Raw genomic sequence first — 27,539 nt, 5'->3', positions numbered from 1 at the left:
TGTTGCGAATATGGGGATACAAGTGCCTGTTTGTGTCCCTGCTTCCAGTTCTTCAGGGCATATACCCAGAAATGGAACTGCTGGATCATATGCTAGTTCTGTTTCTAATTTTTTGAGAAACTTCCATACTGTTTTCCACAGCGGCGGTTCCGTTTTATATTCCTACCGACAGTGTCCAAGGGCTGTCATTTCTCCACAACTTTACCGGCGCTTGCGGTTTTCTGTTTTTCTGATAGTAACCATCCTGATGGATGTGAGGTTGTTATCTCACAGCTTGATTTGCAGTTCCCTAATGATCAGTGACGTGGAACATCTTTTCATGTGCTTATTGGCCATTTTGGAGAAATCTCAATGCAAGTCCCCTGCCCATTTTTGAATTGGATTGTTTGGGGGTTTTTGTTGTTGAGTTTTAGGAGCTCTCTGTATATTCTGGGTATTAACGTCTTACCAGAAATATGATTTGCAATTCTTTTCCCAGTCTTTGGGTTGCCTTTTCACTCTGCTGATGGTGTCTTTGATGTACAGAAGTTTTAAATTTTGATATATTTTTCTTTTGTTGCCTGCACTTTTGGTGTCATATCCAAGAAATCATTGCCAAATCCAATGTCATGGAGCTTCCCCCCTATGGTTTCTTTTAAGAGTATTATAATTTTAGCTCTTAACTTTAGATCTTTGTTCTGTTTTGAGTTCATTTTTGTATATGATGTTAAGGGGCCAGCTTCATTCTTTGGCATTGGATGTCCAGTTTTCCCAGCACCATTTGTTGAAAGACTGTTCTTTTCCCTCTTAGCCCCTTTGTCGAAAATCATTTGACCATATGTGTTTATTTCTGGGCTTTCTCTTCTATTGCATTGATCTATATGTCTGTATTTATGCCAGTACCGTACTGTTTTAATTACTGTAGCTTTGTAGTCAGTTTTGAAATCCAACTTTGTTTTTCTTTTTCAAGATTATTTTGGCTACTCAGGGACTCTTGAGATTTCATATGAATTTTAGGATGGATTTTCTATTTCTGAAAGAAACATCATTGAGATTTTTGTAGGGATTCCATTGAATCTGTAGATTGTTTTGGATAGTATTGACATCTTAACTATATGAAGTCTTCCAGTCCATGAGCACAGGACTTCTTTCCACTTATTAGTGTCTTCTTTAGTCTCTTTCAGCAGATATTTTGGAGTTTTCAGTGTACAAATATTTCACCTCCTTGGTTAAATTTATTCCTAAGTGTTTTATTCTTTTTTTAAAAAAAATAAATTTATGTATTTATTTTTGGCTGCACTGAGTCTTCGTTGCTGCATGCGGGCTTTCTCTAGTTGTGGTGAGCGGGGGCTGCTCTTCGTTGCAGTGTGTGGGCTTCTCATTGTGGTGGCTTCTCTTGTTGCAGAGCATGGGCTCTAGATGCGCGGGCTTCAGTAGTTGTGGCATGCGGGCTCAATAGTTGTGGCTCACGGGCTCTAGAGCGCAGGCTCAGTAGTTGTGGCGCACGGGCTTAGTTGCTCTGCGGCATGTGGGATCTTCCTGGACCAGGGCTTGAACCCATGTCCCCTGCATTGGCAGGTGAATTCTTAACCACTGCACCACCAGGGAAGTCCTATTTTATTCTTTTTGATGCTATTGCAAATAGGATTGTTTTCTTAATATCCTTTTCAGATTGTTTATTGTTAGTGTATAGAAATGCAACTGCTTGTCTTGCCGTTGTTTTTGTATCCTGCACCTTTGCTGAATTCGTTTAACTTGTTCTGACATCTGTATTGCTTTTCAAGATGGTCTGTAAAGGCTTGTTTTTGAAGCCACAAGATAGCTCCAAAATGTTATGTCGTTTAAAATAAAATCATTGAGAGCTCCTCATAACAGGGGAGATTTTATAAGGACTCAAGTATAGGGTACCATTTTTTTCTTTTTTTTTCCTGAGGAATATTTCTTTGGCATATGTAATGTCTTGGTGGTGTGACAGAAATGGAGAGATTGAGGCTTCAGCTACAGATGGAATCCCACTTCTCTGCTTACCCATTTTGTAGTTATTTAAACTCACTGAGTCCCAATTTCTTCATCTGCCAATCTACTGCCCATTTTGTGGGGCTGTTGTGAGAGTTAGAAGTAAGGCAGGAGGGAGCCTGTCTCAGACTCTCAGCAGGTGACACCTGTGATGTTATTAGTGGCTGTCTGACCTACCAGGGTTAGGAGATGCTTGGCCAGGTCACCTGCCTTTGCACCTGGTTGCTAGAGTCATCCCAGCCCTTGGACCCTCAGAATCAGATTGTTAAGATGTCAGTACCATGCAAAACAGTCTACAGATTCAGTTGTGACCCAGTTTGATTTGGTTCTAGATTTTGAGCAGTGGGTAGAACCAGTGAGAGGTCAGGCTGCCCTGGGCAGAGGTAGGAGGCAGGCGAGGAGTGCCTGGCCTCCAATGCCGTCTTTTAATTTCATCACAATTTTATTTGCATTAAGGTAATACATGTGCAGAATGAGTCACAACATGCTACAAGGCTTACGGTAAAGCCAGCAGCCTCCTCCCCAGGTCCCCTCCCCAGTCCTGATTCCTATTCCCCGTGCAAATCTGGTAGCTACCGATTTATCACCACAATGTCTCTGAGTAACAACCTTATATTGCTGTTTTTTATTTTTCAGTTTTAGAGATTACTTTTTAATGTCTTACTATGAAAAATGAAAATTTAGAGACTTAGCTCTCTACCCAGATATACACATCTCCTCTCTTATCCTTTTGCTGTAGTCCCATCACAGTTTTTGGTTAAATATTCGTTGCATAACCTATTGTTTTTCCTAAAGTAGTAAATTGTTTTGTTTGCTTGTGTTTCCTTGTACCCATTGTGGTTCATCCCTGTCTCCTGCAGGGTTTGAAGTGCCCCTCAGCAGTGTGCTGGGCTGGGCCAGGCCATCTGATGGCCCATTTTTCTTATATTTCCTGAGCCTCCAACCCCTGCCCTGGTCTGGATTAGCTGCCCTCCAGGCCTGTGTACACTCGTCATCCTGGATCCCCCTTCACCATTTCCCTTCGCCTTCCTTTTCCCTTGGAGCTCCTGGTTCCGGGATCCCATGGCTTCCTTTTTCTTGGTTTACTCCCTCATTCTGGTGGAACACACCCTTCAGTAGCTTTCTGAGAAAGAATGTGCTGGAGATAAATGTTTGGCAAAATTGTATGTCAGGAAAAGTCTTTATTTTGTCCTCAGTCTTAATTGGTAGTTTGTCTGGGTGTAGAATTCTGGGTAGCAGATCGTTTTCCCTCAAAATTTGGAAGGCATTGCTCTGTTTTCTTTTAGTTTCCTGTGTCACTCTTGAAGATTCTGCTATCGTTTGGATATCTCACCCTTTGTACATGACCTGTTTTGTTTCTGGGCAGTGTGCCTCAGATGTGGGTGTTTTTTCATTCATTATTGTGGGCACTCAGGTAACCCTTTTAATGGAGCAAATATTGTCCTTTAATCCTGGGACATTCTCTCATATTCTTTTTTTTTTTTTTCCTCAAAATTTCCCTCCCCTCTATTTTTTCTGACTTCTTTTTCATAGTATCCAAATGTGGGACCTCTGGTTTTGATTCTCTGATTTTTGTCTCTTTCCTTGCCTGGTACTCACTTTATTGTCATTTTGTTTCAGTCTCTGGGAGATTTCCTCAATTCCATTTTCTACTCTCTAACCAAAACTTTAAAATTCTGCCACGTTTTAATTTCTTTTGTTTAGAGCATCCTGCTAGAATTTCACGGGTGTAATATCTTCTGTTATCTCACCAATGGTGGTAATTATATGTTATTTTTCCCCCCCGCATCAGCCCCTTTTCCTCCAATTTCCTTTCTTCTTGTTTTGGCCTCTGCCTCCATTTTCAGCTTGGAGGCTTTTCTGCGAGGTCTGATGATCCTGTGTGTTGTGTTTAAGAACTAGACGTTTGAAAGCTGTTGATAAGCTGTGTGTATACGTGTGTGTGTGGGGGGGTGGAGGTTGTACTGTGATGGGGTCCTGGCCATCTCTCTGGGGAGCCCCTGGTATCATTATCTGTAGGTTTTTTCTCCTGGACTTATCTTTCTCCCCAGAAATGAGTTCCCCAGTTTCCAAGCCTGGCTTCCAGAACCTGAGAGCTCACTGGGGAAGGGGCCTGGGGTCTGCACAGTCACTATGTTTATTCTTTCACTTTATCCTACTGTTGTTCAGCCTCCGACCTCACTGCCCATCCTCCCTCAAGCCTTGTGGTCCCTAAGTGGGGCTCTGTGGAGCTGTTATTTTCCCTTGAGAGTAAATACCCTCTCTTCTGAGGAGATTGGTGGGTGAAGGGTGTGGTAACAGGTGTGATGGGGGAGGGGCCCTACGCCTACCTGCTCCCATGGGTTCTAGGTCCGACCGTGCACTGAGCCTGGGTCCCTGAACCACCTGGGGCTCTGGCCACAGCTCGCTTTGCTTCTTGTGGAGGGTCATACCTTTTTATTCCTTTACTGTTGATTCCACAGGATGTCAGCAACAAGCAGGCACACGTGGGCATTCACAATGCCCTGCCCTGTGTGAGCCCTTTCTGTCCTGCTGTTTGGCCCTATTAGCACCTGCCTTGGGAAGCCCCCCCCCCGCAACCCCGGCACCTCCTGGAGGGTCTTAGAAAGCTGAAAGGGCTCTCTAAGGGTCAGGACCTCCTCATGGGATAGATGGGGAAACTGAGGCCTGAGCAGGGGTAGGCCTCACGCGGGTCCGGTGATGTGGTAGCAGAGCCGAGGCTGAACCCAGGCCTCCCTGCCTCCAGGGAGGCTCTTACTGGAGCCTCCGGGTGTCAGCCCCACACCTGGGCCTTGTGCCCACCTTGACGTCTGTTGAGGGAGTGGAAGCCACGACAGTTTGGGGGCTGCCACCCGACAGGCCGGTCAGCATCTTAACGATGATCCTTCTGGAACATTCCGTAGTGGACTGCTTGGGGACCTTTGGTGAGTCATTGACCTCACCATCTGATCCTCATCCTCTATCCTACGAGGATGGTAATACATCTTGGATTCAGTGAGCGTGTGTGAGCACTTTCCCCCATAGCCAGCCCTGTGCTGGGCGCAGGAGAGGAAGCAGGCTGGTCCCAGCCTGGGAGGACGCCCGGCTGGTGGGGGAAGCAGACGAGGCAGCGACAGCGAGAGCTCAGGCTGGGCGGAGCTGGGAGCCCCGAGTGCTGGGTGAAAAAGGATGCTCATGGCAGGCAGCCTGGAGGAAGTGGCACTTGGGCCCATTGAAGGGAGAATCAGTTGGAGTTGGCTCAGAAGGAAGGGCAGGAAGAGGGTCCTAGGTGGGTGGGACAGCATGAGCGAAGAGGCCTCAAGCAGCCCAGAGAGGTGCCCGGTGTGTCCTGCTGCGGAAAGGAGAGGTCAGGGCACCACCGGGGCCTGGCCTGGAGGGGGCGCCGTAGCCTTGAGTTCTGAATGCGTGTTACATCCCTGGTCACCAGCTTGGCCCCTTGTGAGGGCCCTGGGGAGGCTTTCATGAAGTGTTTGGGCATGTGTGTTCTGGGGAGGTTCCCACAAAATCTTTCTGGCTACAGGAGGCCTAGTTTGGGGGAGGAAGAACCCAGAAACCTTTCAGCTGTCCCCTTCAGCCTCACGTCCTGTGTGCTCTGTGGTAGCAATTGAAACAGGCATTTAAACTGATGATTAGAACTGAATGTTCCTGTTTTTAAAACATTTCCCAGGAAAAACAAACGTTTGAAAGTTAAACATTTTGGCTGTTAGGATGAAACAGAAGAAAAATCGCATTTGCCTTTAAATACGGGCACCGGTGTTGGGCGGTGACTCCAGTGCCTCCCCCGTGGGACCCGAGGGGGCCGGCCTGCAGCTCCGCGGGTGGAGGGTCTGCCCTCCCAGGACTGTCTGTCCTACAGTGGGGGGGTGTCTCGACACCAGGTTGAGGCAGGCGATTTGGACTCCAGCGCTGCTGTGTGTGACCCCAGGCAAGTGGCCGCTTTTCTCATCTCCATCTTCCCAGCTAACATTTCTGGGTTTCATAGCAGAGCATGGCATTACTCCTCCTAACATCCCTAAAGACAGCGATAACAGCTGCCACCCAGGTGGTATAAATCCTGCCTTTGGTTTTCTGAATCCTGATGGCTTGGCATCTTGGAGGCTGGCTGACCCCGAGGGACTACCCCCCAGAGTGAACCCATTGTAGAGATAGTAAAGGACTCAGCTCTGAGCACACCTTTCACAAGCAAACCAACTCATCCAGACTCCACACCCCACCCCCAGCCACGTCCTGCATGGGGCTGTCGCACACACTGCCCTGATCAATCGCCCCAGGGCCTGGGAGCAGACAACGAGGGTCAGCCCTGCGCCCCAAGCCCACCCGCGTTATTCACTAGCCCATCCTCTGCCCGCTTGCCCTGTTTCTAGGGATCTGTGAGTAAAACCTGCTTCCTCAAGGCAGTCGTTTCCGTGTCTGCAAGTCTTACCATACCTGATTAAAACAAATCTCTGTATAAGTACAATACAGGGCCTTTACGTGTCTTCCCTAGTTTGACTTTTCCAAGAACTCTGTGAAGAGCCCCAAACGTTCCGCCTTTACAGATGAGGATGGTCAGGCTCAGAGAAGTGAGGGTTTCCACTCCAGGCCGAGTAGCCAGGAGAAGTCAGAGATGGGGTCCAGCCTTGCTTTCTAAGGGTGTCTAGAAGCGTTGCCTCGAAATTGCTTATCACAGTGCCTGGCGCACAGGGCAGCACAAACCAGCTCCTGGGGGACACAGCCCGTGCAGTGTGCTCCCATCTCTCAGCCCTGCCCTCGGCCCAGGCACCTGTCTTCAGCCTCTCCCCCCTGCTCGGGCTGCACGCAGATTCCCCTGTTGCGTCGCCGGCCCGTGTCCTCTGTGTGTGCATGGCGACGGCACACGTGTGCCCGAGCCCCCTGTAGCCCCGGCGGCAGCTTGAAGCCGAGTCTCCATTGCAGAGTTACTCTAGATCGAGCGCCATCCCGAGAAGTCTGGTCACGTGAATCTCCCAGACACGGGCAAGTGTTTAAACACGGAACTGTCAAAGACGCGCTAAAAATGCAATCAGAGATCGTTATGCCGTCTCTTTATTCCATTCCCCTCTGCTGTGTTCTGCGAGACGGCGATGGGCGGGAGGAACCATAAGTGGGCATTTGTCTGATTGCCGCTGCGTTCAGAGAACAGTAAAACTCTGCCGGGCGCCATACGCCGCCCCGGGAGGGGCGCAGATTACGGAGAAGCTCGCACATATATCACGTTGAATTTAACAGATTATGCAGTTTGGAGGTAGCACTTTCTGTTCAATGGGATGGGTAAGTGTTAGCGATAAAGAATTGTAACCTTTTGGAGGGAGATTAATCTTGGAAGTGCAAGTAGCAGAGCTTTCGTCTGCATCCCCCTTTGAGCTCCGAACCCCGCGCATACTCGCTGCCGTGTGGAATCTACGTGTGGGTGCATATCTATTTGGCCATAGACGGCAAATGAAAAGTTAACATAGTGTGATCATCTTCCAATTCTCTGCTGATGAATACCTAATGGTCCTTTTACCACCAACAAATCCATGGCTAGCAAATGCCAGGATTTCAAGTGAGCTGGCTGAGAAGAAACGAAGCATTTGGGGAAGATGAGCTGGACGTTATCACGCAGAATACAAATGCATAACAATGCCCACCAGCTCTGAAAAGCGGGGAGGAGGGCTGGTTTCCACGAGGACTTGCTGCTTCTCCCAGACCCGAGGCTGGGAGATCACATCCCAGCAAGGCGCACCAGGCCCAGGAGCCAAGCAGACCCTCAGGTCTCTGTGCCACTCTTCCCGAATGTCCTGTCTTTCCAGTCCCCAGCTCAGCCTGCATGTCCGACCAGAGGCTGGCTGGTGTGACCACTGTTCTGCGTTCCTGAGGTGGGAGGCTGGGGTTCGAGTGCTGGTTCGCTGTTGTCTTGCTGTGTGACCTCAGGCAAGCCCCTTTCCCTCTCTGAGCTCCAGCTTCCTCCTCTGTCCAGTGAGGGGTGTGGATTGGAAGCTGTGTGTCACTTCTGGTACAGACCTCAGGGCTAAGCTTTGTTCGGTGCCTTGTCCAGCTTCTGGAGCACAGCCTGTGCTCAGACAGAGCTTGTGGGCAGCTGACCAGGGCCGGGGGGGTTAAAACAGGGCCCAGCTTCAGGGAAGAAAATGAGTTTCTGGCTTGCTGGGCTTTTGGGATAGGCTGACCGGATTCTTTGCTTCTGTTGGGCTGAGGGAGGTGGGTGTGAGAAGGCGTTGGGCACATTTGTCCCCTCTCGGAGCCTCCCCAAGCGGGCACAGCCCCAGACACCTGCTGGAGAACAGCCGGGGTTCAGGCACTATTGGCACCTTGTCAGGGCAGGTGCTCCCGTCTGGGCACCGGGGTGGTCCCCCTGTATAGTAGCCCTCTTCTCTGCTGCCAGGAAGGACAGCCGCAAGAAGGGGCAGAGGGAACAACATTAATTTCCTCTGGGCAGGCATGGGGAGGAAGAGTTTGTTTTCATCTCATCTTTTCCCCCACGAAGCCCCTGCACGTCAAATGGTCATCGAGGGCCCCCAAACACTCCCTCATTCACTACCCAGATACAGGAGGGGGAAGACGAAGCTAAGCCAGGAAGCCTCTGATGATTGGTCCTTGGGCATTTTATCCACAATCAGGTTGGTAAGAGCTGCAGGCTGATGTGAGCACCTAATGCAGCTTTAGGTTGTAGCAACAGAGGCAGCAGCCCCAGAACAGAGGAGGGGACTTTTCCACCTGCCTCTGTGATCGTTAAGCTGTACCAGAGCCTTGGTTCTGGCTCTCCCACCCCCATCTACAAGAGAGCAGGTCCAGTGGGAGAGGATTCAGAGAGAGCCAGTCAGGATTATGGGTGAGGAAGGTGGGTCTGGATAGCAAGCCCTGCCAGGACAGTTGGAAGAAAAATTTGGAGGAAAGGGAGGGATCCAGGTAGACAGAAATCAGCTGGTATAAAGGAGACAGAGCTATCCCGAGATGGATTGGTTGATTTATAAAGGCATCCATCTCTCTCTTTCCATCTATTCATCTATCCATAATCCATCCTTCTTTGCCCATCCATCCATCTATCCATCCACTCATCCATCCATCCATCTATCCATCCACTCATCCATCCATCCATCCATCCATCCACTCATCCATCCATCCATCTATCCATCCACCCATCCATCCATCCATCCATCCATCCACCCATCCATCCATCCATCCACCCATCCATCCATCCATCCACCCATCCATCCATCCATCCATCCATCCACCCATCCATCCATCCATCCACCCATCCATCCATCCACCCACCCATCCATCCATCCATCCACCCATCCATCCATCCGTCATCCATCCAATGATCTGTCTGCCCTCTGAGAGGCGGTGTAGCGTGATGGTACCAGTTCAGGATGAGTTTGATGAGGCCAAGCCACAAAAACTGTCAGAGTGTCCATTACCCTCTGTGCTTGTTCATCACTTTATTATTGGTTTGTGTAACCTCTCTGAGCCTCCATTTTCCCAGGTGTAAAATGGGGATAATAATACTTGAGTGTCTTTGAAGGTTACACACAGCTGGCGAGTTGCCAAGTCCAGGTGACCACGCAGACAGAGATGTGTTTGCGGCTGGACGTCCAGCTCAGCAGGGCCTGGTGCTGGCAGGTTTCTGTGTTCACAAATGGACGAGCCCCCTGCCCCCAAGCCGTGTGGCACCCGTCTCCTGGGGAGAAACCAGACAATATTTGAGCGCGTCACGCCAGCATGTTGTGGCTGCTGCCCCCCACCTGGCTTTATGTCCGGGAGCTGGTTCTTCCCCGGGAGGGAAGAAGCCTCAGTTACCTCCTCTGATCCGAGGTGGGAGGAACAGGAGACAGCCCACAGCCTCCTGCCCACTCCTCAGTCGCTGGTAGTCAGGAGCTGCGGAAATAAATGAAACTGTATGGTTGGAGTAATTTGCTAGTTTGCTTAAGTAACACCCCCAGTCAGAGACATGACATCAATACATTAGTGCGGCTCGGGCTGCCCCAGCCGGGGCGGCGCGCCGAGTGGGGTGGGTGGATGCCGTGAAGTGGAAACGCACGACCTGGTGCTGGAAGGCAGTCGTGGTGGCCACGGCTCCGGCCGCGACTGCAGCGTGGCGAGGGGCTGGCCTGGTGGCCTTGAACGAACCTGAGCTGCTGCCCCAGAGGTGTGGAGTCAGCTGGACCAGCACCTAGCATTGCTTCTGCCGCTCACCTGCTGCGGGACCTGGGCAGGTTCCTGACCTGGGACCCTCGTTCCCCAGCTTCGAGGCGGAGGTGACAGAGCCCACCTCGGGAGGGCCCAGCCTTTTTACCAAGGGTGTCTGGCTCAACAGTCAGGTCCCGGAAATGGCAGGCTTCTCTGGGCTGTCCTCCACGACCCTTCTCCAGATGCTCAGGCCCAGGCAACCTCTCCCCTCCCCGCCGGCAGCCTGAGCCTCACTGGAGAGAGGGGGCTCTGCACCGTGTCACCCGGGGTGCTGGCGGGGGCTTCGCTTTCCAGACTTCTGCTGGGGCCTGCTTGGGATGGAGATGGTGAAGCCAACACGTCTCCTCTCTGCTCCTGATTCTTTCCTGTAAGGAGAGCAAGAGGACGTCTCGGCATCCCTGGGCCAGGCTGGGATGACAAGTAGGAGGATGAGTGAGGCGGGGAGGCAGAGGGGCCTTGGGGAGCTCATCCCCACGGCCTGGTTGGCAGCTCGGAGGGGCAGGGGCCAGGTCTGGTCCCCTTCGTCTCCAGGGACTGTGGCCGGGGCCAGAGTCCCCAGCGCTGCCCGGAGTGGGCAGTACCTTAAAATGAGTGAAGTGGGCTGGGAGTGAGTAGTAGGGGCAGGTGGGGAGTGGGCAAACTGCCCTCTGCTTCCTGTCTAAGGGAAGCACAGGCACTCAGCACTTGCCTAGGCCAGGACGGTGAGATTTTAAAATTGATTGATTGATTTTTAGAAAACAGAAAGAATGACATTTTATTGGAATTTCTCTAATTTTTAATGTTGGCAGCAAATGCAAATTTAGAAAAGCCAAAAACATATGCCAAACAAAATACGTCTGTGGGCAGGGCTGGCCTGCTGGCTTCTAGTTTGCAAACTCTGGCCCAGGGAAGCTGACTTTTTCTGAACATCAAAAGGCTTTGTGTGTTTCCATTCACTGTCTTGTGTAATCCTAGAACGGTCTTGCGAGGTAGGCATTATTCTTCCTGTTTCACAGGTGAGGAAACGGAGGCCCGGGGAGGTCAAGTCACATAGCTGGTTAGTGGCAGAACTGGGTCTGGGACCCAGCTGTCAGCCCCTGGAGCCCATGCCTGTCATCGGACAGCCTCCCAGAGTTGACAAACACCAAAGAAGAGAGAACGCTATTTTCTCAAACCTGTAAAGAAGTCTGGGTGGCCGGTGAGGCAGTGATGAACAGATTATGGTTTTCTGCTTGTTTTGTGAAAAACTTCTCTCTCCGTGCTGGGGTCCCCACCTCCTCTGTGGCCAGACTCGGAGGCGAGCGGCCACCCAACAGCCCTTTGCCACGGCCATAGAGCCTGGGGCCAGGCAGAATGGGCAGGTCCCAACTGCAGGAATGGGAGGGGGGCGGGCTGGAGAAGTTTCTAACTGGGTTCGTTGCAATTAGAATATGATAATAGTTGTAGTTATGGTACCTGGAACTTCATTGTATGACACAGGCGTAAAACTCACCCTGCCCCTTCCTGGAGCTTCCGCAGTGCTGGACAAGCGGGGTTCTTCCTGGAGCCTTATGGGGAGCTGAGTCTGATCCCACGTCTGTCGCAGCTGACCTGGAATTGTGGGCCCCGGTTCCCAGTAAGGCAGGAAGTCCTCAGAATTTGGAGAAGAGGCGTTTCTGGAATTGGGTTTCTGCTAGAAGGCTCACACAGCAGAGGAGGTCGAGTTTCAGGTCACGGTCAAGAGTGAGAAAGCTCTGCTGTCCCTGGACTGTGTTACCCCTGGGTGGGACCAGCTACAGGGAAGGGGCTTGGCGGAGCTGGGGGCCACACGAGGCCCTTGGCCCCCAGAAAGGGGCGGTTACCAGGCACATTCACGTTGATCAGAGGGGAAACTGAGGCCCAGAGAGGTTAAAGTGACCTGCTCGGATGAGAGGGGACAGAACCCAGGTCCGCTGGCTCCAACGCCAGACACTTTGCCCTGTGTGTGCTCCTGTGGGAGTCATGGTCACTGGGAACGGAGAAGACGCCTCCTGAGGTGTGGGTCTCTGTTAGCCCGGGGCGGTCCTCTGGGCAGGTTCCCTTTCACATCACCCTGGGACCCCCGACGGGAGGCCGGAGCCAGAGGTGTGGCCACGGCTCTCGGTGGTCAGGGTGGGGCCCTCGCCCTGGCCTTGTCGAGGGCGCTTTCCCGGGCTTTCCCCGAGTAGGTGGAAAGTCTGCGGTCACACAGGACTGCCTGGCCACGTGGCCTCCAGCACATCACCCCGCAGCTTCCGGAGCCTCAGTTTCCGCGTCTGCACGATGGACGCGATGAAGGCCTGGCTCCGTGCCTGACGTGTAGTAGGGCTTATACGTGCACGGGGTCGTGCTCACTGGCCACTCACTGCTGAAGAATTCGGACAAAAGAAGCGACTTTCTTGCTGAAACAGACGCAGAGTAAAGTTTGGTGTCTTTTGTCGCAGCTCCTTCAGAAACCAGAGCTCAGGTGGTTTAGAAGTTCCGTGCCGTGGCCGCAGTTACTTGTCTGTGAAATGGCTATGGAATGTCGCCATTCTCCTGCCTGGACACCCCGTCTCCCCAAGGCCCCGTGCGGGGCTGGCACCTTCACACGCCCCTTGGTGTTTGCTTGACCCACCAGGGCACGCCCTTGGGGAGGGGGCAAGAAAAAGCCTTGGGCCTCGGGGTTCACCTTCAGAATTCTTTTTTTTATCCTAACCAGGTACCATCATGACTCTTTCTCCAGGCCCGGAGAGCCTAGCAGCTGAGGCTGGTGGGAGATCGGGAGTCCCGGGCCTGAGCCTGGGGTCAGGCTGGCTGCCGGCGGGTGTTGGGGAGCCGGGGCGGGTGGCGGCCAGTTTACTGAGGCCGAGGGGCTGTGGTAGCCTTGGGCGGCTGTGCTGGAACCCAGCCCATGGCCAGATCACCCGGGACGCAGTGCACACACCTGCCTAGGGCATCTGTGACGTAAGGCCCCAGAGAAAGCAAGGGGAAGAAGCACGGCGTCGAGGAACCGCGTGGAATTTGCAGAGCGCACAGCTGGAAGGACTCTAGTGTTAGCTCAGTGTATGTTATACACGGACGGTTTTGTTTTGTTCCCACTTAGACCGTGTTTTGACTTTGAATTCCATGGCAGTAGGGGTGGGGATGGGCAGTGTAATCTTTCCCGAGCGTAGGGTCTCCAAAGGGTTGACCTGGGCTCTGCAAAGAACTTGCAGTCCCTGTTAATGTGGAAACTAACAAGTCAGACCCCCAGGTGGAGGGGGCCTGAGACATTGAGGCTGGAGAGGCAGGCCTGGGGGCCCAGGGCAGGGTCTCCTTCCGGTGGAAAAGGGGCCCGGACAGAAGAAACGGAGGTGGGGGAGTCCTGAGGATGAGGCCGGGTCCACTGCAGCTCAGAGGCCCTGCAGGAAACTGTCCAGCCCCGTCCCGCTGGTCTGGGGGGCAGGCGGCCTGTCACCCAGCAGCGGCGGGGGCAGGGAGGCCACAGGGATGGTGACCAGGCTGCTGCCGCCGCCTCTATCAGAAGGCATCTGTCGGCAGCGAGGGTCAGCTCTGCCAGGGGGTCCAGGGGCTCTTGCCTGCCCCCTGCCCCCGGCACTGTGGCCTCCGGAAGCCAACAGCGGGGCACTGTGTGTCTGTGTGTGTCGGCTCTGCAGGCAGCCTGCCCTACGAGTACAAGATCGTGATCGCAGGCAACCACGAGCTGACCTTCGACCAGGAGTTCATGGCCGACCTCATCAAGCAGGACTTCTACTACTTCCCGTCCGTGTCGAAGCTGAAGCCGGAGAACTACGAGAACGTGCAGTCGCTGCTGACCAACTGCATCTACCTGCAGGACTCGGAGGTCACCGTGCGGGGCTTCCGCATCTACGGCTCCCCGTGGTGAGTGTGCCTGGTGGGCGCCGTTCCGACCGCTGGTGACCGTGAAGCCGTGCTGGGGTGGGGGGATGGAGGAGGTGAGGCTGAGTGCATGGAGGGAAGAGGGGCTGGGAGAGGCCGCAGAGAGACCCGGGGCCAGCTCTCCCCTCATGCTGTGTGACCCTAGGCAGGTCGCTGCCACTCTCTGAGCCTTGGTTTCCCCATATCTTACGAATAATTATATATGCTATACTGTCTCACGTATAGACACGTACTATTAGTATCCCCATTTTCCAGGTGAGGAAACTGAGGCACAGAGAGGGTAAGGGCCTGGCTGAAGGTCACACAGGTAGGAATGGGCAGAGCTGAGATTAAACCCAGGCAGTTTGGTTCCAGAATCCTTGCTTTTAATCGTTATTCCACGTGCTAGGGATGTCCCTGTCGTCTCTCCCTCTGACACACACAGACGATGCCCAGGTGGGGGGGTGATGATTGATTAGCCAGGTTAGGAGAGGCCGTCGGAATTTCCCTGGAAGACCAAAGGCCTGCTTTACTGTATTGGGGACGGCAGCTGTTTAAATCACAAGTATACATCAAACCTTTGTTCCCTGCTGGGGACACAGAGCAATCAGACCTCATCCCTAGGCTCACCTGGCTAAGTGGGGATCAAGGTGAGAACAGGTCATGACGGGTCTGCGTGGTGGTCGGTGTGTCCATAGCAACCCCCGTGACGATGGTGACGATGGTGATTAAGATCGTGATGATGGTGATGGTGGCAGCAAAACATTCCTGAACGGTTACAGTAAGCTGGGCCCTGGGCTTCAATCCCCATAAGGATTGTCTCTACTCCTTGCTCAGCCTTGTGAGGACTGATATATCGTCCCCGTCCTGTAGTTGGATAGACCACCTGGCCCTTAGAGGCCCAGCTGGCAATGGCCACAGGGTGCCAAGTGCTGGCAGGGTGAGGAGGACACCCTACACAGGAAGGAGAGACCTCACGTGCTTGAAAGAGTGGCTTGATTCCGGAAGGCTCCCTGGAGGGGGTGGGGTGACCTGAGCCACGAGGGAAGAGAAGGGCATTCACAGGCGTGGAGGGGTAACAGGGCCTGAGGCTGCACCATCACCCAGAGCAGCACACGTAGGGAGGCTGACGGGCGATCTGGGGGGACCCGGGGCCTGTCCGGGTGCAGGGACTTCAGGGAGAGTGGCTGCTGACACAGTGTGGCTGGGGAGCCCTGGGGCGGCCCTGGCTGATACCACATGGTGACCACCTGCTGGCTAGAGGCTGTGAGGGGTTTAGGACATGGTCCCATCCTCCCAAGGCCTCCTCATGGGGCAGAGGGGAGATCCTGGGCTGTCCTGCCTTCCTTGAGCCCCAGGAGATGCCTGCTGTCATCTCCCTGGTCCTCGCCGTGCACAGGGTCTCCACAAACCCTCCCGGCGACCTGCGAGGTCCTGACGAGGACTGGGGTGGGGGGCCCTCAGGGATGTGATGAGCTCGGGGCCAAGGCCAGGAGAGGGGAGCAGATGGCCGAGTCTGCCTGGCAGGCCGTGAGAGCCCAGACCTGGAGGGGAGGGCTGTTAGGCAAAAACCCAGAAGGAGGTCATTGTCAAAGGAGAAACCAGCGTGAGCAAAGGCGTGGAGGTGAGCTGAGCACGATGGGAGGGGTGGGGCGGCGGGGGATGAGGCTGGAGGGTCAGGAGGGTCAGGTGCCAGACTGGGGAATCTGGACTGGATCCCTTTGCCCAGTGGTTTCCAACACCCTGTCTCCCCTGCACACCCACATACCCACGCCCACCCACACCCATACACACAACATTTTGTTTAAAGTTAGATTGCCTAGAAGTTAACAGCACGGCTTTGGAACCAAACTGCCTGGGCTCAGCTCTTGGCCTCACCTCTTATGGGCTGTGTGACCCTGGGCGAGTCACTTAACCTCTCGGTGCCTCCGTTCCCTCCTCTGCACAATGGGAGTGATGGGGCACCTCCTGCAGGGGGTGGGTGCAAAGATGTCAGGAGGGTTCAGCTGAGCCCAGTGGCTGCACCAGGCTTTCCGCGAATGGAGACATCATTCTTGTTATTTGCCATGTGGAGCCCCCTTCCATCACAGCCTTGCCCGGGACCCAGACGTGGGATGGAGGACAGCAGGGGGTGGGAGCCGGCAGGTGTCACTCAGTGTCCTTCCCACCCCACCCAGAGCAGCTCTGTGCAGCCCCACAGCTGGGCCCCGAAGAACCCCTTTGACGGCCAGCTCCCCAGGCTCCTGGCCGGGATGTCAGGCCAGCCCTGTGGTCCCCTATGCCAGCTGCAGGCCAAGAGCTGCCGCTGCTGAGGCCTGAGTGAGGCCGCTGTCAGCCTTGCTGGAGTCCGGCTGCTCTGTGCTCGAGCTGCCTGTGGCCTCTGCTTTGACTTCTGCGGCCCCAGCACGGGCAGTTCTGGGCCTTTCAGTTGCAGGCCCCCCGGGGCCTGAGTGAGAGGAGTGCCTATCTTCTCCTTGACCCTTGCCTTCGTCCCAGCTGGACGCACACCCCCGACCCCATGCCGTGGCGGGCCCAGCACCACCAGGCTGCTACACAGAGAAGGGACCCCAGGAGGGCTTGGTGAGATCCAGGAGGGCTCCCTGTTGGAGGGGGTATTTGAAGGAGGTGTGGGGTTTCCATAGGCGGAAGAGGCAAGGGAGGAGCCATATTTCGGAGCCCCTGTGATGTGCCGGACCCTGCCGCACTCTTCTTGGGCTGTTGGTTCGCGGCCCTTAACGCCGAGAGCTAGACGGCACCTCGTCTGCATTCTGAGGTGCAGGCTGTGAGCTGGCATTCCGCGCAGCAACCCTGGGTTCCTTTAGGCCCCGTCTGGGGCTGGGAGCAGGTGGTGTCATGTGCTGGGGAAGTTTCACTAAATTTCCCCGTGTGTGAGCCAGTTGCCTGCACCTGCTTCCATGCCACCATGGCACTAATCCTGAGTTCCTTCTGCCACCTTCCCCCCTGGGACCTGCATGCCTGGGAGGGTGGGCCCCTGCCACCAGGCCCCCGGAATCTCAGCAACTGTAGTGGCTGGGAGGTTGGGTGGTAAGGGAAGGGTTGTTCAAATTGGGGTAACACCACCTCTTAGCTGTGTGACTCTGGGCAAGTGCCTAGCCTTTTCTGGTCCCTCTATACAGGGAAATGGCACTGCCAACCCTATACAGGGGTTGTGAGGGCTGCGTGGGCCCATCCAGATGAAGGCCAGGCCCAGAGTGTGGCCTTGGAGGTTGGTTGTGGTTATTATTACTGGGAAGCCACTGGGGTGGAGACCAGGACAGAGAGAGCTCTGTTCCCGCTGATACCTCAGCAGCCCCTAGGGTAGGACCAGGCCTGCAATCCCCTCCTTTTACAGGAGGGTAAGTAGAGGCCCCGGTGAGGTCGTGCTTGCCCAGGGCCACACACTGGGTGGTTCTCCGGACTCTCAGTCTGCTCTAAGATGGACGCGCTTTTATGAGCGCCTACTGTGTGCCAGGCGTGGAGCAACGTGCTCTTCATGTGTCCCTTGGTCCTCTGCACAGCCTCAGGGTGCACATCGGCCCTGTTGGCCCATTGAGACCCGGGGATCAAAGTGATGTTCTCGTGGCCTCCCATGGGTTGGTTAATTCATTGGTCAAGTATTTGTCCCATGGCCGCTCCGGGGACGTGCCATGGGCCAGACAGACGCAGCTCCTGTCTTTGCGGGCTTTTTACCCTCGTGGGAGACACGTCAGCCACCAGTTCCTTGGTTCAACGAGAGCCACGGAGGAGAAGCTCTGGGAGCTGGCGTCGGGGAAGCCTCCCCACAGGAGAGCCATAGATACAAGCAGCTCTGGGGCTGGGAAGGGTGTGCCAGGCAGAGGAAACAGTCCCGGCAAGGCGCGGGAGGCTCAGAGGGCTGTGGATGTGCTGGGGGCGGAGTGTGGCTTCCAGGGTCTCAGCGAGAGAGCGGAGGCAGAGGCTGGGTCATCAGGCCGGGTGGTGGCCTCACCCTGGTCTCCCAGCACTCAGTGAGTCGCAGCTCCTGTAGCCCTGCGTCCTCAGCCCGTGGGGACCTGGTACATCACACCCAAGGCCTGGAAGGGGCACAGTGCTCGTGTGTGCAGAGTTGACTTTCAGTCACGCTTGTGCCCTGGACCCAGACACACCAGGGACGTCCCCACCGCCCTGACTCTCACTTCACATCTGACCTCGGCAAGTCACGTCTCTCTGAGCCTCTGTCTTCCATCTGGGCAAGGGGGCACCAGGGTCCTCTCTGTGGTGTCGTCAGGTGAAGCCACACTGGGGAAGTGGCACTTATCAGTCCCCAGGAAGGTATTCCTGGGCAAAGAACCTCGTGGCCTGGCTGCCAGCTCTGCCTGGCTTGGGGGGGTCCCCACTGTCTGTCGAGGTTTAGGCTGGGCGAGCTCAGCCCCCGGCGCCTGGGCGTATGGCAGCTTGTTAGGAGGGGATGGACAGCAAAGCTGGTAGCGATTATTATTAAATTCAGATGTTCAGGGTTTTCGTTTTCTTTTTCCCGTGCCCTTAACATATTGACTAACACGTGGAATACAGGCGACTTTCGCAGCATCGTAACAACAGCAGGCGGGGATCAGGGATCAGATAAACCAGTAGCCATAAGTAACCTAATATCAGTGGTACCTGGAGCATGTGGGCAAAGCTGACCCGCGCTGGGGGCAGACCTGTTCTGTGTCGTCCTACAAGGCAGAGCGGGGACACAGAAGGCAGGTTCTCAGCAGTGTGGGAAGACAGTCCCACAGGCAGGAGCCCAGAGGAGAGGCAGTGGGGCCTTACTGAGTGGTGAGCTGCCCGTTACAAGGGGCATGCAAGCAGAGATACACTGTGGCTGGGCCTGGTGTCCTCCCGGCTCCTCCCCCATGCAGAGGGCCACTGTTTCTCTGCCTGAGGCTGATGACCCCCTGTAAGCAGAGGGATGCATGGGCCTGGGGAGCTGCTGGGGTGGAGACCAGGGCTCTCAGAGAAGCCCTTTTGGCGCTAGACTTGGGACGAGGTTGGCCTTGATATTGAGGACTCACCAAAGCAAGCTCGGAGGAGGAAGCAGACAGCAAACTCATGGTCGCCATGTTACCTAAGTGTTACCGCCAGGGGATGCTCTGCTTGGGAGACTGGTGGGTCAGATTTGAATGGTTCCACTTCTTGTGAGACACACACTCGGAGGCACACAGTGGCCGCCAGGTGCCTGGCCCCCTGCAGGGCTCTGGAGTCCCAAGGATGGGTCCGGCCTGGCTGTGTCCCCCGTGACAGGGCACCATCACCAATCCCATTTTGCAGGATGGTCAGAGGCAGAGAGAGAATAATTTTGTAATGTGAATATGTCCTATGCAATATTTTAAATGTACGTACACTAAAAGAATTGTGCTGTTTGTCTGAGGTTCAAATTTAACGGGGCATGTTGTGTTTCGTCTGGCCACCCGTATCCTGAGACAGTTGGGCTCTGCCTGTTGTTAGAACTTTATAAAAATGGACTCATGTGTTGTTCCAGGACTGCTTTTTTTCACTCAATATTATATATTTTTAAGATTCTTCCATGTCGTCATGTGCAGTTGTGATTGGTTCTCTTCTCAGTGCTGTGTAGGATTTCATCGTATGAATATATCACGATTTATTTATCCGTTCTAACCAGTTCCCACCACCCTTGCTTTGGGCCCATTATAAATAATATTGCTGTGAACATTCCACACGTCTCTCGGTGCACATAGAGATTCACTCCTGAATGTGCGTGCATGTGGACACACACACACACACACACACACACACACACACACCCAGGGACGGAGTGGTCAGGTCATACACTGTACAGCTCTTTGGCAGGGGTGAAGCCAGTTTTTCCCCTGTCAGCAGTGCCCTGCCGCACCTCCTTGCCAGGCCTTGGTATTGTGGGCCTTGCAGATCGTACCCATCTGGTGGCTGTGCTGATATTTCAAGGTGGTTTTCATTTCCATTCCCTTGACGACCCGCGAGCTTGAGAATCTTGGCCACTTGGATTTCTTCTTTTGTGAAGGACTCAGGTCTTTTGCCCATTTAAAAAGATGATTGGGTTGTCTGCCCTTTCCGTATTGGTTAATAGAGATTCTTTATGTATTCTGAACGCCCTTCATCACATGTAATGTGTAACGTGGCTTTTCCTCCCCTGTGACCGGCCTCTTCCCTCTCTTCATGGTGCCTTCAGATGACTCAAAGTGCGTAATTTTGGTGTAGTCAGATGCGTCACTGTTTTTCTTTGCAGTAAGTGCTTTTTGTGTCCTATTTAAGAAATCCCGCCCCTGAAGTCATGAAGATGTTTCCTTATTATCTTCCCACATCTTCGCTGTGTTGCCTTTTATCAATATGCTTAGGTGTTGGGTCCACTGGCAGTGATCGCATTGATGGTGTGAGGTAGGGATCCCGTTTTGGGATTTTCCACTTGGCCTGGCACCAAATATGGAGCTCATCCTTCCTGGCTGCTCTGTGTTACCCTCCTTGCCTGGCACACGGGGGCTGTGTCTGGGCTATCGCCTGCTCCTTCAGCCCACCTAGCTCCAGGGCCACACTGTCCTCACTACTCCAGCAACCCATTTCTTTCATGTCTCTTTTCCCAACTAGAACAGTTGAGGCTCCGGGAGAGCAGGGACCTGACTCCAGGGCAGGCTGCATCACCACTTCCCCGGTCCAGTCCGGCATGGGAGGGATGGAGGGCTCACTAGAGCCGCCTGCTTGCACGGCCACCCTCCCGGGGCACCGTGACTTTCTGGAAGTCATCTCTGGGCTCCTCAGATGCAGACTCGGCACTGAGCCTTCGCCGAGAGCAGCTTAGAGGAAGGGGGCGGGAACCATCCTCAGAAGAAGAGGAAGAACTCAGCTGTTACAAAATCCTAAGTGTTAAAAAAAAATTCCGTATACATACCGTATTCATTTATGGGTTTTGGATGCATTTTTTGTTCTCATTTAACTGAAAACGGCCTTGATTTTTTTTTTTTTTTTTAAGGAGTGAGGGAGGGAGTGAAGTTGGCACACAGCTAGTCCATCTGGTCTAATTACTTCTGGTATTTTGAAAGAAGACATCTAAACCTGCTGAGACAGGAAACTTTGAGAAGTGGTGGCCGGGCCGCTGCTGGGCGTCTGGGCGCGGAGCCTGAACCTCAGCTAGGAGGTCTGGCTGCCTCCGGGCAGGGCAGGGCCAGGCGGGCAGCCGGAGCCTCAGGGACCAGCTCTCTCCAAACAGCCAGGATGTGCTGGGCCCAGCTGAGGGACCTCAGGTCAGGATCTCGGCTTCTGTGAAATGACAACGGGACAGTCCCCTCGTGGGGTTGTTCTTAGGATTCGGAGAGGTCTTGTGCGTAAAGTTGCTTGGCACACAGGCATTCGACACACGGTGGTCCCACCTACCCCCAAACCTCTCCAGCTACTGCCTCGACTGCCCAGAGAGGGGGCTGGAGGAGGTTGTGTACGTACAGCCTGCAGGGGCTGCGGGCACAGAGAGGGTGGCCCCTGGACAAGGCTGGCCGTGGGTTCTAGCGTGAGCCTTTGACGGCCTTCCCTCCGCTTCCCTGTGTGCACGGAGCAGGCCCGCTTGGGGGCGGTGGGTGCGAGGAGAAGGCAGGAACTGAGCAGCCTGGGAATTTAAACTCTGTGCCCTGAAGGTGCTGGGGCTCTGCTTCTTGATGTGACAGTAGCACGGTTACTCTTCTCACTGCTGACCCAAAGGCTCTGAACTTCTAGCTGCTCCAGCTGCTTGAATTCTTCACAACCATGAGTGAGGTTTGACCCTTGTCCCCATCGTATAGCTGAAAAGACTGAGACCCACAAAATGAAGCGACTGGCTTAAGGTCCCACAGAAACTGAGAGCCCAGATGGGTCGGGATGGAAGGATGGAGGCCCTACCCAGAACGGCAGACAGAGAGGTGCTAAAATAAAATGCTTTTTATTATTTTTATTTATTTATTTATTATTATTTTTTTTTGCGGTACGCAGGCCTCTCACTGTTGTGGCCTCTCCCGTTGCGGAGCACAGGCTCCGGACGCGCAGGCTCAGCGGCCATGGCTCACGGGACCAGCCGCTCCGCGGCATGTGGGATCTTCCCGGACCGGGGCACGAACCCGTGTCCCCTGCATCGGCAGGCGGACTCTCAACCACTGCGCCACCAGGGAAGCCCATTAAATGCTTTTGAAAAGACTTGATAAAATACATCTTTTTGGGAAAAAAGCATAGAGAGGATGAAATAATGAACTCCTAGCTTTTCCCTTGCTTCTCAATGCCTTTCACCGTAATGTGGTCAAGGGGGTGCCAGGCGAGCGGGATCCTGGCGGCGCCAGGGCCTGAGACAGCCCGCGCTGCCCCCGCCGTCCCCGCCACCGCCAGAAGCTGATGGGAGACCACGGTGAGCCCAGTTTGGACTGCTGTGCCCCACACTGGGCTCCGGACCTTCCATCCTTCTGGCTCTGCTTGAGGAATGGGTGGGCCTGGGGCTCAGTTCCGGCCACCTCACCCTTGGCTCTTTCTATTAAGAAAATCTTTTTCACCTCTTTAAAAAAATACTCATTTTTCAGTCTCTCTGGTAATTCTCCGAGGTGTTTGGGGTGTCGTAATTTGGGGTTGCCCGCTCAAGTTCTGCAAGGCTGTATCTGGGGGATCCTGGGCAGCCAGGTTTAGGGGTGCCCCTCAGAGAGGATGTCTACCCCAGTCTGTGGGTGCACCTGGCCAGGGACCCCCTTCTGCTCCGTTCATGGATTAGAGCTTCCTGGGCCCACGGGCTCACGGCCTGGGGAAGCCTGGGTCAGAGGTCCAGGGGAAGCTTCCCTCTGGTGGAGGCCTCCCCGTGGTCCGCTCTTTCCCCGAAGCCGTCTGGGGACCCAGCTTTCTGGTCACAGCCCCTGCTGACCACCGGGGCCTTCTCTCTTTTTGCTTCAAGGCCACGAAGACCCACGTTCCCTGGTTCAGAGGCTGGCAGTCCCCGGGCATCCAGCACTGTGCTTACTTACATTTCATCCTGCATTTCTAGGTGGTTTCAGCACAGACCGTGGCCTTGATCTGTTCAGACAAGAGAGGCCAAGGCTTTCCCTCCCCTTCAATGCCTGAAACCCCCGTTCAGCAAACTTCCCACGAGACCGCTGCACAGTGGTCCCACCTGCTCTGCCTTTCACTCTCAGCAGGACAAGGCAGGAGTGTTTCCATCCCCGTCTTACAGAGGAGAGAGATGAGGCGAGGCGTGGGTTGGTCAAGCGACTGGTCCAAGATCTCAGCTGTAGGCAGAGCTGGTGCCAGGTTCCCGCCCAGGTGGGTGGAGTTGGGGAGCTGGGGGGGTGGGGGCGGGGGTGGCTGGCTTTGACCTGTCTCATCGGCTGCTGCTTCCCAGCCTGGCCCTGGCCGCGTCCCTCCTGCAGCCCCTGTTGGGCTGCAGAACCACAAGGGGCTGGCCTTGGGGGCCTAGATCCCTGGCCCCGTGAGTGCTGGTCGGAGCATCACAGAACCTCAGCGGTACTTCCCTCCCTTCCCGTCTAGAGCCCAAATCAAGGTGGGAACAGTCTGTATCTGTTCAAGACAAGCTGGGAAGCCTGCTGACCGCGAGCCCTGCCCGAGCCTCGGTGCCCCCTCGTTTGGTCCTGTGACGGGGCACGACAGGCTTGGGAGGGTCCCCGAGGGACCCAGCAGTGTCCTCCACCAGTGGTCGCTTCCCTCTCCTCCCTCCGCCGGATATTATACTCATCAGCCTTAACGCACGACTGGCAGTTGACAAATTTTGATGGAGGGAAGAAATTCCTCGTGTCTGGACCCACACGGTGCTATCCCTGCACGAGCGTGTGCACACACGCACATGCAGACGCATGCCGTACACGCGCACACACACACACCCCATGACACACGCACACATGAGCACCCATACTCTCTCTCACGCACGCTTTTTCTCACCTCTCTCACACTCAGCCTCTCTCACACGCACGGGATTTCTCTTCTGCTCCTTTCCTATCCTTATCTTCCTTGATTTCACGTTGTTGTTTTCTTCCTAGAAGCCCCTCAGCACACACGCGCGCACTTTTCTACATGAGATTAATGTTTGCACCGAGTCCTCTGCCTTCTCCCAGCTGCAGAGGAGTCCCAGCGAAACAAACGATGAATGATTCTGCGCCTCGGAAGGGTGGGGGAAATTCATCAGGAAAGACAAAGGACCCCGTTCTTTGGTTCCATTCGTCTTGCTGCTGACTTGCCCTAAGTGTATGTGGGGCAAGGTGTGTGACTGACAGTCCTGGGGACACGTCGCTGCTCGTCCTGGCCCTGCCCCCTCGCTGGCAGCCACAGCTCCCCTGCTGTGGCAGCGTCTCCCCCAGACTCCCGCTGGGCTCCCAAGCCCGGGAGATGCAGGGAAGGCGTAAGGCAAACCCACCTCCACCAGAACCGGGACGTCCCCAGGAATGGGGGCCACCTGTGGGGTGAGGAGTCAGCAGGAACTCGCTCGGGGGACCCAGGTGTGTCACCGACGCTGAGCCTTGGTTTCCCTGTTGCAGATGGGAGCACAGCCTCACTGGAGCGCTGAGAGGGTCCCAGGACGCACGTGGGCCAGTGCCACGTGTCATCCTCACCTGAGATGCTCTCAGTGTTGGCTGTCTCTGAGAGAAGGCAGAGGCTGTATTTGGCTCCCTGGAAGTGGCCCCGGAAAGCCTGGCCTTTGGGGGAGGGGGTACTGGGGCAGGAAGAACAAACAGATGAGGGTCAAGATGAGTGCTCTGTCTGCAGCCGGAGAGGGAGTGGACCTGGTCAGGCTTGTCTGAGAGCTCAGGGGCGGGCTGGCTGCTGGTGGGGAGAGGTCCCTGCCCCGCCCACACTGCAGCTTTCACCCCGCAGAAGGAGAGGCAGAAGTGGGAGAGCACCTGGTCGGTGGGGGGATGGGGCGGGCCACTGTGAGAGGCTGTTCCCTGCCACCTGTAGGGCAGCCGCCCCTGCCCTCACCTGGGGAGCGGGCTGCCTGGGGAGGCAGGGAAGGTCCCCCAAGGGTGGTGAGTCGGGATGCAGCCGAGGAGGTGAGCATCACCTCTGAGGCCTCATCAGTGAAATGGGCACAGGATTCCCCCAGGCAGGTCGTGGCAGGGTGAGGGGGAATGGGAGGCTCAGCAGATGGTGAGAGTTCTGGTTCTGGTTGTGGAGCTGGTGGTGGGTCTCAGGGCTTCATGACAGCCAGGGGCTCTGGGGAGGGCTCCTGGGGAGGGTGTGGGGAGGGGTGGGTTAATGCTTAGTTCTTCCCACCTGCCTGCCTGCCAGGTAGAGCACCTGTCAGTTCATTCCATCATTCATTCATTCGTTCACTCATTCAGTCACGCTTTGGGCAAACCCACCCTGAGGCCCACCTGGGCCCAGCCATCAGTTAGGCAGGATGGATTCAGGGATGATTTGACCCAGGCCTGCCCTGAAGGAGCCTGTATAAGGGCACTTAGAGCAGGGAGGGTCACTTGTGCTTGGGGATGGAGGTGATCAGGGGAAGCTTCCTGGAAGAGGTGGCCTTTGAGCCAGGCCTTAACAAATAATGGGTCATGGACTCTGAGGAGAGGCTAGGAAGGGCATTTCAGATGGCTGAAACAGTATGAGCAAAAACCCAGAGGTGGGGAAAGGCTGGGCCTTGTTCAGGAAACAGAGGATTGTCGTGACTGGTGGGTGGTGAGCTCACTGGGGAATCTGCGTAGGCTGGTCCGAAAGGTGGAATGGGGCAGAGCCCAAGGCCTCCGCACGCCAGGCCATGAGGCTCGGGCTTGTCCTGGAGGTAATTGGGAGCCATGGAAGGTTTTGGACTAGAAGAGTCGCAGGGTGGATGAGAGGTGGGGCACCAGGAGCCAGAGTGCAGCCAGGCTCAGAGGGACAGGCAGGCAGCTGCCACTGAAGAGGGAGAACCTGGGGCCCAGCCGCCCCAGCGGCATCCGGGTCAGCGGCCCACTGGGCACAGGATGCAGGAGCCAGGAACCCTGGTCCAGGTCCCTCTGGCCTCCGGAGTGTCCTCAGACCCATGACTTCTCCGTGCCATCATTTCCTCATCTCTAAAGTGGGGGCCTCCTGACAGCTTTGTCCCGAGGATTAACTGAGCTGAGGGGTGAAAGTGGCTGGGAAAGTGGGCTTTGCTGAGGAAGGTGGGCAGGATTCCTGGTCCTGTTGCCATCACTCTGGGACTGAAGCAGAGGGCACAGGCTCTGGAATCTGCTGTCTGGATTGGAGCCCTGGCTGTGCCACTTGGTTACCGGGTAACCTTGGGCAGTTCTCTGTACCTCTGTGCACCTCAGTTTGTGCGTCTGTAAAATGAAGCAGCGATGGCATTCGCCCCTCGGGGTGGGTGTGAGGATTGGAGGCTCATGGAGAGACTTCAGAGCTAGGCCTGTGTGGGTGTCCCCTCGGTGACCCCTTGGCAGGCGGCCTCTCAAGGGGGCCCCCCTCCCCTGGCCTCTGCCCTCAGGCGTCGCGCCCTGGCCTGGGTACACCACTGGCCCAGCTCTACCCAGGACACCCTGGGTCTCCTCCACCCCCACTCCCCAGCATCGCTGGGAAATGGGGTGACCATACTCCAGGCTGATTGAATGGCCCCTGGTACACCCCCTTTCCCGGGGCGTGTGCCTTACCTGGGGAGATGGAAAACCCAGAGCAGGGGAGGCTCTGTTTCAGCCGTTTTCTACAGACAGGCATCGCCCCCCTCCCGTCTGCCATTAGGGAACCGGGAATTCACGCTCCAGGGGGAAGCCGTTTAATGATTGGCCACGAGGAGGTCATTTATATTGGCTAAGCGGGCCTAATTAGACTGGATTCGAAGGTTACCATAAGCGCACAAAAAGCTGTTAAGGGTTAACCTCTGAGAGATTACATTGTATTCACCGCTCTGTTAAAGTTTGAATAATTTTTCCCATGGGTTTGTTCACATTCTAATTTTCAACTAATGAGACATCTGTTTCAGAAAAGGAAAAATTTGCTCTGGTTGTCATGGCAACTATCATTCTGTAAGGAAATTATTCCAATGGTTACTTTAGAACAGAAAGACAGAAATTCAGGACATAAAGCCGCCTGCCACGGCTCTGTCGGAATTCTGATCCATCCGACCTCCTCGGGGTCTGTGATGTGTCCCCGGACGGTGGGTGGACGTAGGGCTCCTGGCCCTCAGGGCAGTGAGGCTGCGTCCAGGCGTCAGCTGCATCTGGGGATGGGGACCGTGGCTCTCTCAGCGCCCCACCGTCTCAGGCATTCGTGGGTCTCAGCCCACGGCTGCCCCCAGGGTGGGTGGGGAGCTCGGGGCCGGGCTGGATCCGGGGGCTGCCTGGATGACAGGCCCTGCGAGCCCCAGCCTGCCCTGACCTCTGTCTGGGACCCCGAGCAGCCTCGCACTTCACCTCTGGCCCCAAAGGGCCCTGCTGGGCGAAGAGAGAGGGTCAAGTGACCAAACGCAGGACGCCTGGGACGTTGGGGCCGACTGCGCCCTCGGGAAGGGCTGGTGCCCCCCACCCCTTAGGCTCCCATTCCCATGACACAAACCTGGATGGACATCACGCAGAGTGGCCGAAGGCTTTTCCAGACCCTGGGGAGTGAGG

The 27,539-nt window shown here is 55.2% G+C and overlaps 1 protein-coding gene across 1 annotated transcript in view; it reads left to right on the top strand.

Moving 5' to 3' along the window:
* MPPED1 (metallophosphoesterase domain containing 1) overlaps positions 1 to 27,539 on the top strand; it is a 63,270-nt gene that overhangs the window by 25,187 nt on the left and 10,544 nt on the right. Inside the window, exon 3 of the mRNA XM_060165294.1 lies at positions 13,794 to 14,019. Coding sequence (XP_060021277.1) covers positions 13,794 to 14,019 — 226 coding nt within the window. The remainder of the gene's footprint in view (positions 1 to 13,793; positions 14,020 to 27,539) is intronic.

Source organism: Lagenorhynchus albirostris, chromosome 11 (assembly GCF_949774975.1).
Source record: "Lagenorhynchus albirostris chromosome 11, mLagAlb1.1, whole genome shotgun sequence".
Taxonomy (NCBI): domain Eukaryota; kingdom Metazoa; phylum Chordata; class Mammalia; order Artiodactyla; family Delphinidae; genus Lagenorhynchus; species Lagenorhynchus albirostris.
The sequence above is the reverse complement of the archived record's forward strand: the minus strand, read 5'-3'. Positions and strand labels throughout refer to the sequence as shown.